Here is a 15566-nt window from a genome sequence, read left to right on the forward strand (position 1 = left end):
CAGAAAGGTAAATATAGCAGATACAATACAGCAGATTATATCTCTCGTAAAATGAACACAAAGCAGACAAAAGGCCTCATTCAGGTACAGCAGGACCATTTCAACAAACCACAGGTCCCCCCCTCCCCATGATTGAATGAGAAAGTCCAGTTTACTCTACTTCTCCCTGTCTCTTCCTCCTCGTACATGCTTGGTTGTGGATGAGACTTTATGATCTTTTAATCAGTTTCCAGTGCCATCCAAGTCTGGAAACTGGTTTAAGGGCTACCTACAAATCAGGATCTGATTGTACCTGAGTGGCCTATTATATTGGAACCAGAGCTGAAATAATATGGCCCTTTCCAATAATAATATGGCCCTTCCCAATTGAGAAAATTCCAAATTGAAATCCCTATGGACAGTGGGAGGTATTTTAACCAATAAGTCCCATCAGCAGAAGCCCTCACAAAGACTTCTGCCAGTGCATCATGTATTTCTCTCTGGTCTCCCCAAAATGATTTTGTGTGGGTTTGGAAGAACCTCCCAGAACAGCATACAGGTTGAGGAGAAGGGGAATCGTTCTTGTGCTGGTGGGATGTTCAACATAGAGCAATATTGAATTCCTCCCAATATGTGCTGAAACTCTTTATAGTTCTCAAACTGATGTTTCGTTGTAGTTCCAGCCAGGCCAGGCCACCAAACATGCATAATGTGGCCCTAGTTTTCAAGCTGACTTTTTGTATAACTGCGAAGAGGAAGGGGAAGGTAGAGCCCATTTTCCCCAAAGCTTTGTGTCCTCTGATGCTATTTCTTATTGCATCTCCTTTTGCTGTTCCATAAAATTCAAGTCAAAAGAACACGTTGGCCCTTATTGAAAAATGATTTTGTAAATAATCTCCTTTTCGCCCAAGTCTTTTCAGTCCCTGTATGTTGTATTTTTATGACGGAAAAAAGTGTGCTCTTCATTTTTCTCTGTTTGTATGAGATCAACAGCAGCTCACAAAAAAATAATAATCCTGTATTCTAATTTTCCAAGCAAAGCATCAACTGATTTTTAAAAATTGTTCTCATTTTATTTCCTCAGGTTAAAAACCCAAATGTAATCTCCTGAATCCCCACAGGAAGAGCTAAAATGGAGGCCACCAAAGGGCTGAAATTAGCTTAAGCACCAGTGGTGGTATGAAAACTTAAGAGCAAAAAGAGAGAGAGAGAGAGAGAGAAAGAGGGAGAGAGAGAGAGAGAGAGAGAGAGAGAGAGAGAGAGAGAGAGAGGTTAGCTTGGATTATCCCTGTATGTAGGTCACAGTGACTCAAAGCAATGCAGCACTGGCAATGCCCAAGCAAAAGTAAACCTTTTGAAACAGGCCAGGTACAAAGTGCAGGTGTTTGTTTTAACGTAAAGAGACGGGCAAACTTAGTGCTGGAAACAATGCATTCCTTTTCCTATATGTCAGTCACAGGAAACAAAATGGTCAAGAAAGAAATAGCCAGTGAATCTCTACAAACATGTGCCTGCTTTGCCCTTGCAAACACTTTTCTTCAGTCTCAAAAAGCCAAACCCATTATCCAGCCCCAGTTGCAGCATACAATAGTAAAACAGTCCACTGCCCTGTGTTGAGAGAGGAGAATGAGTTTGGTTAGCAACTGAAAACGGTTGGAAGATTGATGATGAAATCATGACTGCTGGAAGTTCTTTGTTGTGGATTTCAGGAAGACGGGTTAGTCCTCAGGACTTTGCAGTTTCTGGCTCAGCCCAGCCGCCTACATCACAAAATACCCTCATTCATCAAATGCAGAGGGAGCCTGACGTTGTATACAAAAGGCTCCTCTTCCTGGCTTCCCAGCGTTGGCTGCCCTCCACACTACCAAACCCCAGCTCAGACTCCTCTCTGTGTGGGTAGAAAGAACTCATCTCAGAGCCAGCTTCAGCTGTTCATTTCACCAGGCACTCATTATAGCTCCATCATTATCATTCATTCCTTTTTATTATTTAATTACCCATCTTCTATTCGACTCTGGATACCACGGAGAAGCCATCCTCTCTGGCTCCTATTAACAAGAGAGCAGGAGCCAGTACTTGCAACTCTTGTGGTTTATTCAGACCTTCCTTCCTTCCTTCCTTTTTTTTTTTAAAAAAAGAATAAAATAAAGGCAGATTGCGGTACACATATCATATATCTTTTAAGGCAGGTGTGGGGAACATTTGGCTCTCCAGATGTTTCTGAACTACAGCCTATCAGCCCTAGCAAGTAGGGCCAACGGCCGGGGATGGTGGGAGCTGTAATTCAACAACAACTGGAGGGCCAAAAGCTGTCTTCATAAGCCCTTATCTATCTTCATAAGTCCTTATCAATGCGGATCAATTTCGTTAGAAAGCTGGACATTTGTTTCAAGAGCCAAACTGAGAAGGCCAGGGGTAAAGAACCATCCAATCCTAGCTGACCAGTTACTTAATTTCATCAGAGAGATGGGGACATGAAGCAAGCATAAAAAGAAATGAGTAAATTGTGTCCTATCTTTAGTTAGGAGGAGGCAAGGAATCTACCGAAGGGCATTAATCGTGGCCAGAATGGCAGTGTAGACATACAGGCTCCTACCACCCTATGCGTGGTACTCTTAAAATTGCCTGTTGTGTGGACTCAGTCTCATCTGAGTGCACCACATAACCAAGTGTGTGTCGCTGATTAAAGTGTATTTATGTGTAGGTTTACTATGTAGAGAACTGCAGCCTAAGCTTCTAAATTGTATGAAAATGCATGTAAAGGCCTTCAGCTTTGTAGCTCACTATAGGTTCTCAGAGCCAAGAGCATGCACAGGAAGCCAGAGTAATCACACTGAAGCAGTGATCCCAAACAAAAATTCTATCAAAATTTAGATTTTGAATTTACCATTCAGTTTTTGTGCTTTCCCACCAGGTGGCACCATTTCACATAGCACACGCTTATTTTAATTGCTGAATGCATACATGAGCTTTGAAAGTGCCCAAAGCTTCGAATTCATGGCATCTCCGGGCAGGTATGGGGGAGACTCCTTCCTGAAACCCTGGAAAGCCACGGCTAGTCTAGACCATAGTGAGCTAGATGTTTGACTCAGTGTAAGGCTCTATGGTCTTCTGCTCTATGGTCCAGTGCTGAGAGGCTACTCTTCCTCCTCACAGAGACTGCCCTGGGAGCTATCTCAGGGTTCTATTTTGCCTTCCACATAACCCATGTTTGTTATTGCTGTTTATAACCTCTGCATGAAATCACTGGTACGGTAGTCATGACATATGTCTTACAGCATCATCCCTATCCAACGTCTTCTTTTCTTTAAATCTGGGCGAAACACGGATGTCCCTAAGTGGCAGCCATAACAAGGGACTGGATGGTGGCAAATAAACGGAAACTTAATCTTGATAAGAAAGCTGATGTTAGCAGGGTACTTGTTGGACCAGTTAGCTGGAGAAATCTTGCTGGGATTGCGCTTCACTGCAAAGATCAGGCTCACAGTTTGAAGGTTCTTTTTCTGGACCCAGCACTGAGCCTCAGTTCCCAAGCAGCAGCTGGACCCAGCGGGTGCCAGGGTCTTTTTCCAATGGCTCTGAGTTGGGGCAGCTGCCTATTGGCCTCATAGGTAAAGATAAAGGTACCCCTGACCATTAGGTCCAGTCGCGGACAACTCTGGAGTTGCGGCGCTCATCTCGCTCTATAGGCCGAGGGAGATGGCATTTGTCCACAGACAGCTTCCGGGTCATGTGGCCAGCATGACTAGGTCACTTCTGGCAAACCAGAGCAGCGCACGGAAACGCCGTTTACCTTCCTGCTGGAGCGGTACCTATTTATCTACTTGCACTTTGACGTGCTTTCGAACTGCTAGGTGGGCAGGAGCTGGGACCAAACAATGGGAGCTCACCCCGTCGTGGGGATTCGAACCACTGACCTCCTGATCGGCAAGCCCGAGAGGCTCAGTGGTTTAGACCACAGCGCCATGGCCTCATGGTTTCTGTCAAAGTGACTGAAGTGACTTCTTAATGAGACGGCCAACAAATACCACTTCCTCCACAGACTGGCACTCTTGGCTGTGCCCCACTGGCACTATACCATGATGGCTGGCAGCAGCTGTTCTCTGGCACCCAGTATTAACACGCGGTGACAGGGGACCCAGTCCTGACCAAGGTAGTGCCCTACGGTGGTTACCTCCTCATCCTCGGCTGGATCACCGTGGTCCCCTGAGACGCCCAGCCCATCCTCAGGTGCACCTTCTCTCCCAGTGCTGGGGCTGCCACCCCTGCACCTCATTCCCCCTCTTAGGCTAGCAGGAAACTCTAGGAGAGAGAGCAGATCTACCAAATGTCAGAGTGGGATCTCTTGGGGGTCTTTGGCCCACCCTGAATGTGTTGTTATAAGAAAAAAACTGCTCCTTTCCCCTTATTCAAGAGCTCGTATAGAGTCCTTAAGTGGGTCTCCTATTGGTAGAAAAAAATAACAGAGGCCAACCAGAGAATATTGACGGGCTGCTGCCCCACCAACCTCAGTGTGCCCTCAGCCAGCATCTGTCTGCCTACATACTTTCCTACTTACAATCAGTCAAGAGGTGGCACTGCTTCTCACTTTCCTCTTCCTTAGTCCTCAGCAGGCAGAAAGATGGAGCCAAAATCCAGAATTACTTGGCTCTGCCTGTCATTGGCTCTGGCTCCACCTACCGTTGGACTTGCTGCCTACTGCCCCACCAGTCCCAATGGGCACAAGCCACCACTATATAGGGTACTTACATATCGTTATAAGAAAAACTGCTCCCTTTCCCTTATGGGGTATTCCAGAGCCCGTATACAGTCCTTAAGTGGGTTCCCTATCGGTAGGAGAAAACAGAGGCCAACCAGAGTGTATTGAGAAGCAAAGCAGCTATTAAGCCTGATCTTTATTCAAGGAACTGTTGCAACAGGGTCCCCACTCCCCACACACAGGAGGGAGGAGAACCCTGAATAATGGTCTGCAAGCCCTTATCTAGACTTTTGAAATTGCCCACCCTATAGCCCAAGACCACACCCTAAAACATCATACATACATCACGGAAGGAGGCGGTCTTGAGCAGAAATCCTGCCTGCCAGGATACCTGACAATGGTCACTGATTGCATTACCTGGGCAGTCTGGCCATTTGTGTGTGTGTGTGTTTGTGTGTGTTGGCTAATACTCTAGTTCCTGAATCCAGGTTACAGGCTCACCCTATTCATACACAAATATGTCCTTAAGACAGGATTTGCAAGCAAAAAGACAATGGGAAGACTTTCCCATTTCCTTCCTCCTTGCAGAGAAATATTTGAGGTCAATTTGGGAGAGTCAAAATGGCTTCAGGATTGCTCTCCCATACTATTTCAGACACCTGGTTTATATACTTATGTATGTGTTTGCTTTGTACATTTATTAACATTTAATTTATATTTGAGACCTTTGAATTCTTATAATAGTGTCTTTCTTCTGTGTCTTGCAATTCCCTAAATGCCAAATCCCTTTAAAAAAAAAAAGAAAGTCAAGATCCTTTTAAAAAATTGCTACCAGATTTGAGTTAGTGATGGAGGAAGTGCGTCATCCTTGATCATTGGTTTCAATTGGTGTTTTTTAAACTTTTTTTAAAATCCCAAAAAAGAAAAAGAAAAACTTCATCTAAAACTGTATTTACTCAACTCTAATGCTCACCTTTTTTGGCCAAATTATGTTGCGAAAATTAAGGTGTGCATTAGATTTGATGGCACGTTTACATTTGCCAGCAAATCCTTTTTTTGGTTTCAAGGTTCTGAAAACTGATGTGCACATTAGATTCGATGGCGCATTAGACTCTAGTAAATACGGTATAGCACTATGCCCTCTGCTGGAAATAGAGATACAGTATAGCTGTTGTCATTTATATTAGTGATTTGTAGGCTGAACAGCTACAACACAAAACCTAGCTTTTCAAGTAAGGTTTCCCAGTTCCCACCATTCATGTCTCATTTAAATTCTCAAAATGGCACAGCTGTTGGAGCAAATATATGTCTGACTGGGATTTTGCAGAAAGGTTAACTTCTCCCCAGTGTCACAAGCTGTTATAAAGGCTATAAATGAATTTTTAAAAATAAATTTTGCATTTCCACAGTACAAAGCATAGTGCTTTGACTTTCCAGAAAATACAGTAGGCCCATGAGAGAGGCACTATCTGGGCAAAACACATGCCGGCCATCAATTAAAAATTCTTTCTTTTCAAAAAAGATCATGCAGAAATGCTCTAACACTACACCCTTTTATTTACACAGCAGGCTGCTTTGGGTTCACTTGCTGAAAAAGCCCAAACAGTGCTTACAAACGGTTCCCTATCATCCTGGAAAATAGTTACAAGTGGGATCTGGGAGGGTTCTGTCCTGGGCCTTGTGTTGTTCAACATCTTTATAAATATCTCGGATGAAGGAATTGAGGGTCTGCTGGTCAAATTTGCATATGACACCAAGCTGGGAGGGGCAGCTAATACCACCAAAGATAGAATCATGATTCAATGGGACCTTAACATATAGGAGAACTGGACTAAAACTTAGCATTTATTAATTTTTAGGATTTAGGGCAGTCCTTCCTCCCACTTCTACTGCTACTACTTCTTCTTTCCTCCCACAACTGATAACACCACATTGCAGGCGGTTGTACTAGATTTCCCTTCCAGAGTTCCCTTCCAGCCTGCAATTTTATGATTTTATGATCAATCAACATATACTGAACTAATGTTAAAGGGAGCCATACCTTTCTTTTGGGGTTCTTGCCAGTCTAAACAAAGTTCCATCAGGTGCTGCTCTAAGAAATAAACTACGGCATGAAAGAGCAACGAATGCTGATTCACTGCAACAGCATTATTGCATGTTAATGCACCAAACACTGCTGTCACCATGCAGTGTGAAGAAGCATTTCCTTTTCTCAAACAGATGTCGCTGTAAAGAGTAGGTTGGGCAGTAGAGCTACATAAAATAAGATCTGGTAACAGAGAAAGTAACATGAAATGGCATCATTGCATGGGGATTTACGACATGCATCCATGCTTGTAAAATATGTGCAAACACACAGTTCCTTGAAACAGATAGATATCCATTAGCAGGAAGGAAAACAAGCATTGTTCAACTAGAGGAAGAAAAAGGAACATGGGCTTTGTAAAATACATTTTGACCTACTGAGAGTAATAATTCACCTGAGTGTTTTAGCACTTGGCACATTGTATTTAGGTCTGCAAGCACATATTTATTCTGCTGTGCAAACTGCTGTTGTTTTGATGCAGTTCTCCTTTTATCCTGGCTTTTCTTGGCAGAAAAAGACCAGTCTGCTCCATTAAGACAGTTGTCTGCCCTGGATGACCCCTCTTTCGAGTGAATTACAGGGGTTAAGGGTAGTGAACCATTCAGAAGGGAGGAGAGGAAGTGTCTTTGGGAAGTGCAATCCAAACTAGAGGGGGAACAACAGAAGCTTTTATAGGCAGAGTAACTAACCCAAAAGCAGCAATCAAGGTTTGTCTTAGAAAGGCTTTGCTATCTACATGTAATTGCCGTCCTTAAAGATGGTGCAATAAAGTGGGCTGGGGGAGACAGTATCCTCAAAACCTGCATTGCATCATAGTTGGAAGTGACATTTCACTTCTGAAAGATACTAAACCATGCAAAGGACTTGAAATGGACATGGAGCTGTATCTATGAAATAAAAACACCTGTGGGGTTAGAACAGCAGGTACCTGTGACTTGGGTTTCTGAGTTGTGTTCCTGCTTCTCCTGCTTGCTGATAAGATGAAACAGGGTAGACAAGATACAACAACAACACGGTACTTAAAGTACTGCTCTGTTCTTCTATTAATAGCACACTCCTATATACGTGTCTACTCACAAGCCAGCCCCTTTAAGTTCAATGGGACTTACTCGCAGGTATGTGTAGCTAAGATTGCATCCTGAGCGCAGTATTGTGGTGGAATAGAGCATCCATGTCATTTATGTGGTAGCACTTTTAAGCTCTACAAAACTCTTTCTTTTAGGATTCATAGCAGCTTTCTGTGACGTATCTTTGCCTCATCAGAAGGATGTTGAATGCCATTTGCAGAAACCCATATGGAAAACATCTGGACACTTTGATAATCTCAGGATGAAGCAGGATGAATAAGCAGCTTTCAGCTGTTGTCTCTGCTAGCTCTGCATCTTGGAGTGCTTCCACATAGCATGATCACACATGCAGGTTTCGCACAGTGTCCACTTGACATCTCCCTCATCAGAATGCCGCTCTGTCCCCCCACCCCCAATCTGGATTTACCATTTGAGTGTTTGCTTTTCTAACGTATCACGCTTTCTGCAGAAACACCAAATCCAAATTGAAAGGAAAAATAATATTTTGATGAAGATGACGTTGTGCATATGCTGAGCAAAACTTGTGTGCATGAACAGCACTAAGAGCGCACCATAAGATGCCACGTGGAAACATCCTTGGTTACTACTAGTAACAGTACCACTAGTACTGTTTTGCCTTACAGAATTATTAGTTATCAAGAGAGGAATGGTGGTGGAATCCTGCAAGATACCACAGAGAAGTCCTTGCCAGGGTGACAGTGGAGGGAGAACACTGAGCAAACTCACATTAGCTATCTTCTGGGATTCCCTGTAAAAACCTCTCAAAGGCTAACCCAGGAACATCAGTCGCTACACGTGTGATGCTAGCGCTTTATGGTCAATGCTGTCAATGACTCCTGCAAAATCCAGTGGGGACAACAGAGTACGACTTCAACTTCTTGGCAAAGAGCAGCGACCGAGGCCAATTGCAATGTCAGTGCCATACATTGAGTGAAAGCCTGATTGGAAAGGACTTCAGTCTTCTTCAGGCATTACAATTTAAGTGTTGGATGGTGACAGGAATGGCAACAGAGCTAGTGCACTTGCTCCTCTGCCCCTTTCATGTGTTTGGTTTACTCTAAATTGAAAATGCCTGAACAGGGCTTAGAAAGCTGACAGAATCCAGGTGCGCCTGAAGATGCAGAGTGAGTGCTAGAAATAGTAGGTTAGAGATAGGTCAGTAAGTGTCCAGGCTCTGTGCAAGAGGGAGCTCCGGGATGCGAGTGAGATCAGCCTGCTACATCTCCCACCAGCCAGGTCTGCAGTGGACAAGTGGAAGGCAAAACACTGTGTGGAATATTCTGAGCCAGGCCTAGAAAGGTATTTGCGTACCAATAGAGTTGGATGTGTATCTAAGTCACCTGCTGTCTGTGCACACCAGTGGTTGGGGGGCTGGGGGCACAAACTGCAAAGAAGTAAGGCCCTCTGAAGATAGAATAAAATGGCAGAGAGTCTTGTACAGTAGTTCTTAAAATGCTACTGTGGTATGGTCGTTTCATGAAAAGTATTGAGCGACCTAAAAATCGCTGGCATGCTCTGGTCCATGGGGTCACAAAGAGTCGGACACGACTAAACGACTAAACAACAACAAAAATCTATATGAGCACAGTGGTGGAAAACAGTTTTACAGAGGTACACCCATTTGCTCTGCGCCAAGTGCACTTCCACTGCCAGTTTGTGACTCTGTGCAGACATGGCATTAGCCGTAATCCGCGTTAGCCACGTTAATCTTAAGAAGTACTGCATTTTGATGTGTTTCCCCCCAAAAGAGCTTTGATTCAATTTGAAAACATAAGCCACATGAAAACATCCATGCCTGCACTCGAAGGCCACAGGGAAAAGACTGAGCCAGCTAGGCAGCCTTGAAAGTTGAAGCAGAAGGAATCAGTGTCTTCAAAAAGACTTCAGAGTGTATTTCCAATGCCATCTATCAAGGCGGTTAAGTTTCACACACAATTCTTTTGCCTCTTCCCCCTACCTTTCAAGGCTGCTTCAATTAGCAGATGTTACCCAGCTATATGTTGAACAAATAGACTATTTTCTTGCCATAAATTATCTGTCCTTCTAAAGATGGCAAAAACTCCCTGAGAATCCTAAAGCCTTCTCTCATAAATAGTTGAATATGGGTAAGATTACAGTGGAGATTAAATTCCCATCTATAAGCATGAGAAAATAAAAGTCATAAAATAATAACCTTGATAACAAAGAGGAGGAGAGATAACTGCCATTTCTTATTTATGACAGAACAAGAATGTACAGCCCTTTAATGAAAAGAACCTTACTCAACCCTTTTCCACTTCTGTTAATCTTTAACAATTACAGTGGTACCTCAGGTTACATACACTTCAGGTTACAGACTCCGCTAACCCAGAAATATTACCTCGGGTTAAGAACTTTGCTTCAGGATGAGAACAGAAATTGCGCAGCGGCGGCGCAGCGGCAGCAGGAGGCCCCATTAGCTAAAGTGGTGCTTCAGGTTAAGAACAGTTTCAGGTTAAGAATGAATTAAGTTCTTAACCTGAGGTACCACTGTATATGAAATGTTCGGTGTTCTCATTAAGGATGATTAATGAAACATAAAGAAGTCTACATTCTTTTCTCATGGAGTTATAACAGCATATTTTGAAGACTCCTACTGACTATTTTGAGCTGGTATCTAGTTGCACAAGTCTTTCACACATCTGAACTGAAATTTAGAAGTCAGGCAAATGGTGCTATGAGGCAGTGGCTTTCAGACTGTGACCTGAGGAACACTGGGGTTCCTAGGTTTGAAATTATCAGAGACTTCTCAGTGTGAAGACCAGTGCTGGTAGAAAGGGCCAACCCTACCATTAGTCAGAAGGAAGCCGCCATCTTGGGCAGCAACTGTAGAAGCAGCAGCTCTTGACTGTACCGTTTGGTGGAAAAGCAGAGTTGTGTAATACAAACTGACCTGCAGACCTATTGCCTTCAGGTGCGGTACAGGATACTTTCCCAGTGCCTGCATTGAAATAAGATTCAGTTGCCATGGCTTCTGTACATGGAATGATGGAGAAGTGGAATGCTGTAATACAATTTCTGCAGAGCAAGCCGAGCCATACATAAACATGAGAGCCCAGATGCACCGCCACCTGGTTCCTGCAGTTCTGTAGCTTTTCTTCACCTGCTGGATGAGATGAAGTTTTTCAAGGCCGTTGGCATTATTGCTAGAAAATCAAGGTTGCAAGTTCAGCACAAACCGGGAAAGAGCACGCTTCGAGTTCATTCACCTCCTCTGTCAGCTCTTGGAAGTGGGAGTTTAATCTTCCTGCATGGCCAGCTCACTTTGTGTCCTTTTCCCGGTGCACAGTGAAGAAGCCAAATTGAGAAGTGCAAGGGGAGAGAGGGATATTGAAAATGAGTATCTGTGTAATGCATTTGTGTGTGGGTGTGTTTTGGTCCTCCTCACTGGGCATCTTGGGCCTCAACCACTTTCACTAAAAGGAATTCAGCTATGGCGGGAAGGGGAGATTGTTTCCCACCTTGCTATAGAGGCCTATAGAGACCCCCCCACACACCTATGAAAGAAGCTGCATTCCTGTCTTTTGTTGGGATAGCACCCACCATGGGCCTCTCGCTTCATCTTATCAGGTTAGTAAAGCATGCCAAGAGCTCGCTGGCCTTCGGCAGCAGACAGAAGGCTGGCATCAAAGCTAGGAGAACAATAAATTTTCCTGACCCAGACAAGTCTTCATGTAGCAGATAACAAAAAAAGCAACATTTTGTATGAACTTTGCTTAAAGATACCTGTTGCCATAGCAATTAGGAGCAGGCTGTTCTGACCAATGAAATAGGTTTCAGGGGCCCACAAGCTGTCCATGCATTCAGCTATCCCATCATATTGCTGGAAAGGATCGTGTATGAGGCGATCACACACGTAATTGTTATACAAGTGTCTTGAATGTTGTATTTGGGGTCCAGAATTTGGAAAACTCCTCTGGATCATTTATTCTTGCTGCAGCCTGCAAGAAATATGAACTCTTTCCACGACGCTGCTGTCTTTATTTGGCTAAAGAGGACCGGTATATTTCCAGACCCCTTTGTAGGGTAACAATATATCTATATCTAATCTAATCTAATCTATATCTATCTATAATCTATATCTGTATCTATCACCCTGAACTTACTTTGGGAAAAGGCTTTGGTAAAAAGAGACATGCCAGAATTGGAATAGGACCTTTTGTAAGGGTCAATGACACCAGTGTTAAGTGATTCATACAAAATTACCCTCCTGTTGTAAAAAAACAAACTTCCTCATTAGATGGTATGATGGAGAAGTGCAATGCATTTAGGGTGGATAACCTGAGCTAAGAAAGCTTTATAAGGCAGGGGTTTTCAGTCCCCGAACCTACCAAGCCAAACCACAAACACCCTCCTCTGCAAACCTCTTTCCTGTGCCACAGACTACAGCATGGCTTTCTCCGGCAAATACGAAGTGGAAAGTGAGGAAAACTATGAGAGTTTTATGAAGCGCATGGGTATGTATCTATTAAGACTTTTCGTTTGCTGCACTCAGATCAGTATTCCCCAATTGACTGCCCTGCAGATGTTTTGGATTTTAGCTTCCATCAGTTCTTCTGGTGGCACAGCCAGTAGTCAGAGGCAATGGAAGATGCAATCCAAATCATTTGGAGGGTACCAGGTTATGGAAAGCTGACTTAGAGAATTGCTTAGATTGTCAGCTGCTGGTTTCAGAAAACAGCCTCAACATGGGAATTATGGCATCTTCAGTTGGGATCTCCTGGTGAAACTCTGCAGTCTTTCAGACTTACACAACATTATTTGGCAAGCAGAATAAAAACCACTGCATTCCGGCAGATTGCCGTACAGTGGTATTCTGCTTGATAGAATGACATTGCAACTCAGATTCCTGCATTCTTTTATTAATCTTTTGGTTTTTATACCACTCCTTTGGGGTTTGTATTTTTGTACGCCTCTTAGAAAATCTGTATACCACAGCAATTTAGAAATGCTTTTAAACAAATACATTGGAGGTTTACATTAACGTTGTCTTTTCATTGGGCTAGGTTTTCCTGCCGACACAATTGAAAAAGGAAAAAATTTCAAGATTGTTACTGAAGTGGTACAGAATGGAGATGAATTCACCTGGTCCCAGATTTACCCAAGCGGGCATTCCATGACAAATAAGTTTGTTATTGGCAAGGAATCCGAAATGGAGACAATGGGTGGTAAAAAATTCAAGGTACCGTAAATGATTGTAGCTACTGCTTTCAAAGGACTAGCCGGGATTCAAAGTTGTGTGGCTGCATTGGCACACTAGCAACACTTTATTGAAATGAAATCCTTAATTGTATTCAGCCAAGGCGGCAACTAATGTATGTAAATCTGTTGCAGACAACTGTTAAAATGGAAGGTGGAAAAGTGGTTGCTGACTTCCCTAATTATCATCATACTGCAGAGATTGCTGGGGGAAAACTAGTTGAGGTAATTTCCTAAAAACTTTCCTTGAGGATCGAATGTGTGATGCCCCCCCCAAAAAAACTTGTAAAATGGTGTTTACAGCATTAAAGCAAAATGTTAGCCAAAGAATGGAATGGAAGGCATGATGATTTTAATGGCCACCAATACCCACGTACCGGGTACGTCACTTGATCAATTCAAAATACAAAATAATTCTAAAACTAACTCACGACTATGAAGCATTTGAAAGTATAACAGGGGAGGAGGAAACACAATACTTTGCAAGCAGTGTTGCAGAGACACACTAGGTTGAAATTGTTGTTCAGTAGTGCCCTCCAGGAAAAAAATAACTCTTTGGGCTACATTAATGAATTTTTTTTATTGTGAATTGGAAGTTTCCTCTTTTGTGTCTCCCCTCCTCCCTTAAATTCATGGCACAGTACTCCTGAAACATTAGCAGCTGTAAAGAAGGGAATTCACAAAGCATTCCAAGATGTTAACAGCTATATTTTCAATCCCAGCTTCCAGCTTCATCAGCAATGTTTGCTTTATCCTTTACTGCAGATTTCTACAATTGGCGATGAAACTTTCAAAAGAATCAGCAAGAGACTGGTCTAAGAAGCCGTTGGAGGAGGAATAATTGTGGCCTTACTGATACTTGAAAAGTGAGCAATAAAAAAAACACAATATAAAGTAATGAACTTAAGAACTTTGTTTATTTCTGCATTTATTTATTGATTGGAAGAAAGTGCAATAGGCAGAATGGGTCTAAATATAAAGCAACTTCCTACCTATGTTCCTACCTTGCTAGAATTTTTAACTTTCCAACAGTGCATAGCATAGGGCCAGTTGCCACTCTCACCTGATAGCATTGTGTGTCTTATTTTTTATAATGTGTTAAAGAAGGTATTATTTATAATTCTATGACATGCAGAGCAGCTCTCAGTGTTGCTATCCAGGGCAACACCACCAAACGGGACATTTCCACACTGGTAATGGTTGCAACCCCAAGAAAAAAGTAGTCTGTTGATACCCTATGATCCAGCCTTCCCTCAATTATTACAAGGACAACTTCATATTTTTGTTACTGGGCTCCTGCTCCTCAGAGCACTCACAAATGTTTGCATTTTGCATGTGCTGAATTTATTTGGCTTGTTTCTTCCCACACGGCAAACACAATTCCTTGAACAAGAGATAAGCTCATTAGTTAGAAGGATAAGGCAACAATATTCTACTGTTCTTTAAGCTCTCACGGAGGAAAAACAAGAGAACACATGTTCAGATGCTGCGCTCTCCATTACAGGGAAGCCATGTGTTGGGGCTCGGTCTTGCACAGTCACTTAGCAACCAGCCCCGAGCATGTGTTCCAAAGTCAGAGCTCACAATGCACAAATCCTTTAAGGCTCCTGCTTGCTGACTGATGGGAGATGATGCCACATTTCCATCTGAAATCAGGGGCTGAACTTTCATCCCCCAAAACTTAAGCACAGATGTTTGCTCTGCTGCACCTTTGCACAGCTGCTACCCCTCCTCCCACCCACACCAATTTGCCCTTCCTTGGAAATGGCACTGAATTTCAGACAAGAAATAAGTACCTTTGTCTGGCTCTCACTGTCTAGACACCATCCAGCCAAAGGGAAGCTTCCTAATGAGTACAATAGAAAAACAGTCTGCAGAAGGGCACCGAGACAAATTTATTCAGAGTTTGAGGCCAACTGAGCCAAAAAGACTAAGGTTAAGGCACACTTTATTTAATTTGGATCTACTATCTCTACTGCCTGGCATTATAAAGCAACCGAGGATGAAAATATTATTTGAACTTCTTTTCCTAGGACTTCACCAATTCAATATGAGTAACTTGAAAGCCAAAAAGGAGTTTGCTTAGCATTTGCTCAGAAGCCTTCAACTTCTATGCCAGAAAAATTCAGCAGTGATATTTTCTCTATAGGAAAGAAGGTTCCATCTTTTTACATCAAGTATTCACTCTGATGATGATGCCCCGCCCATCAGCTGGGTTTCCCCAGCCACTCTGGGTGGCTCCCAACTGAATATTAAAAACACAATACAGCATTAAACATTAAAAACTTCCCCAAACAATGGTATTCACAACTCACTTCAGCATTAATTTTAGAATGGGTGGTTTAAAAATAAATACAACTTCACATGACTACATTTTCTTATGTGTAGCTGCTCATTCAGTTAAAAATGTCTCAAAGTCCCATTTCCGAGTCTTTAAAATAGGGCATTTTATATTTGTGTGCATGCAAAAAAAGATGGCCAGCATGTGATAATTCAT

The 15566-nt window shown here is 42.8% G+C and overlaps 1 protein-coding gene and 1 long non-coding RNA gene across 2 annotated transcripts; both read left to right on the forward strand.

Moving 5' to 3' along the window:
* The first annotated feature begins 222 nt into the window (after window positions 1-222).
* On the forward strand, window positions 223-1179 carry LOC128407719 (uncharacterized). Its single transcript, XR_008328865.1, has 2 exons — window positions 223-538; window positions 1064-1179. It is a non-coding gene; the product is annotated as an uncharacterized LOC128407719 (long non-coding RNA).
* Window positions 1180-11971: 10792 nt separating this feature from the next.
* Window positions 11972-13944, forward strand: FABP6 (fatty acid binding protein 6). The gene is made up of 4 exons (XM_053380177.1): window positions 11972-12327; window positions 12877-13052; window positions 13205-13294; window positions 13835-13944. Exons 1-4 carry the CDS (start codon window positions 12261-12263, stop codon window positions 13886-13888), a joined length of 387 nt encoding a protein of 128 aa, XP_053236152.1. The 5' UTR covers window positions 11972-12260; the 3' UTR covers window positions 13889-13944.
* The last annotated feature ends 1622 nt before the right edge of the window (window positions 13945-15566 follow it).

Source organism: Podarcis raffonei, chromosome 2 (genome assembly GCF_027172205.1).
Source record: "Podarcis raffonei isolate rPodRaf1 chromosome 2, rPodRaf1.pri, whole genome shotgun sequence".
Lineage (NCBI taxonomy): Eukaryota > Metazoa > Chordata > Lepidosauria > Squamata > Lacertidae > Podarcis > Podarcis raffonei.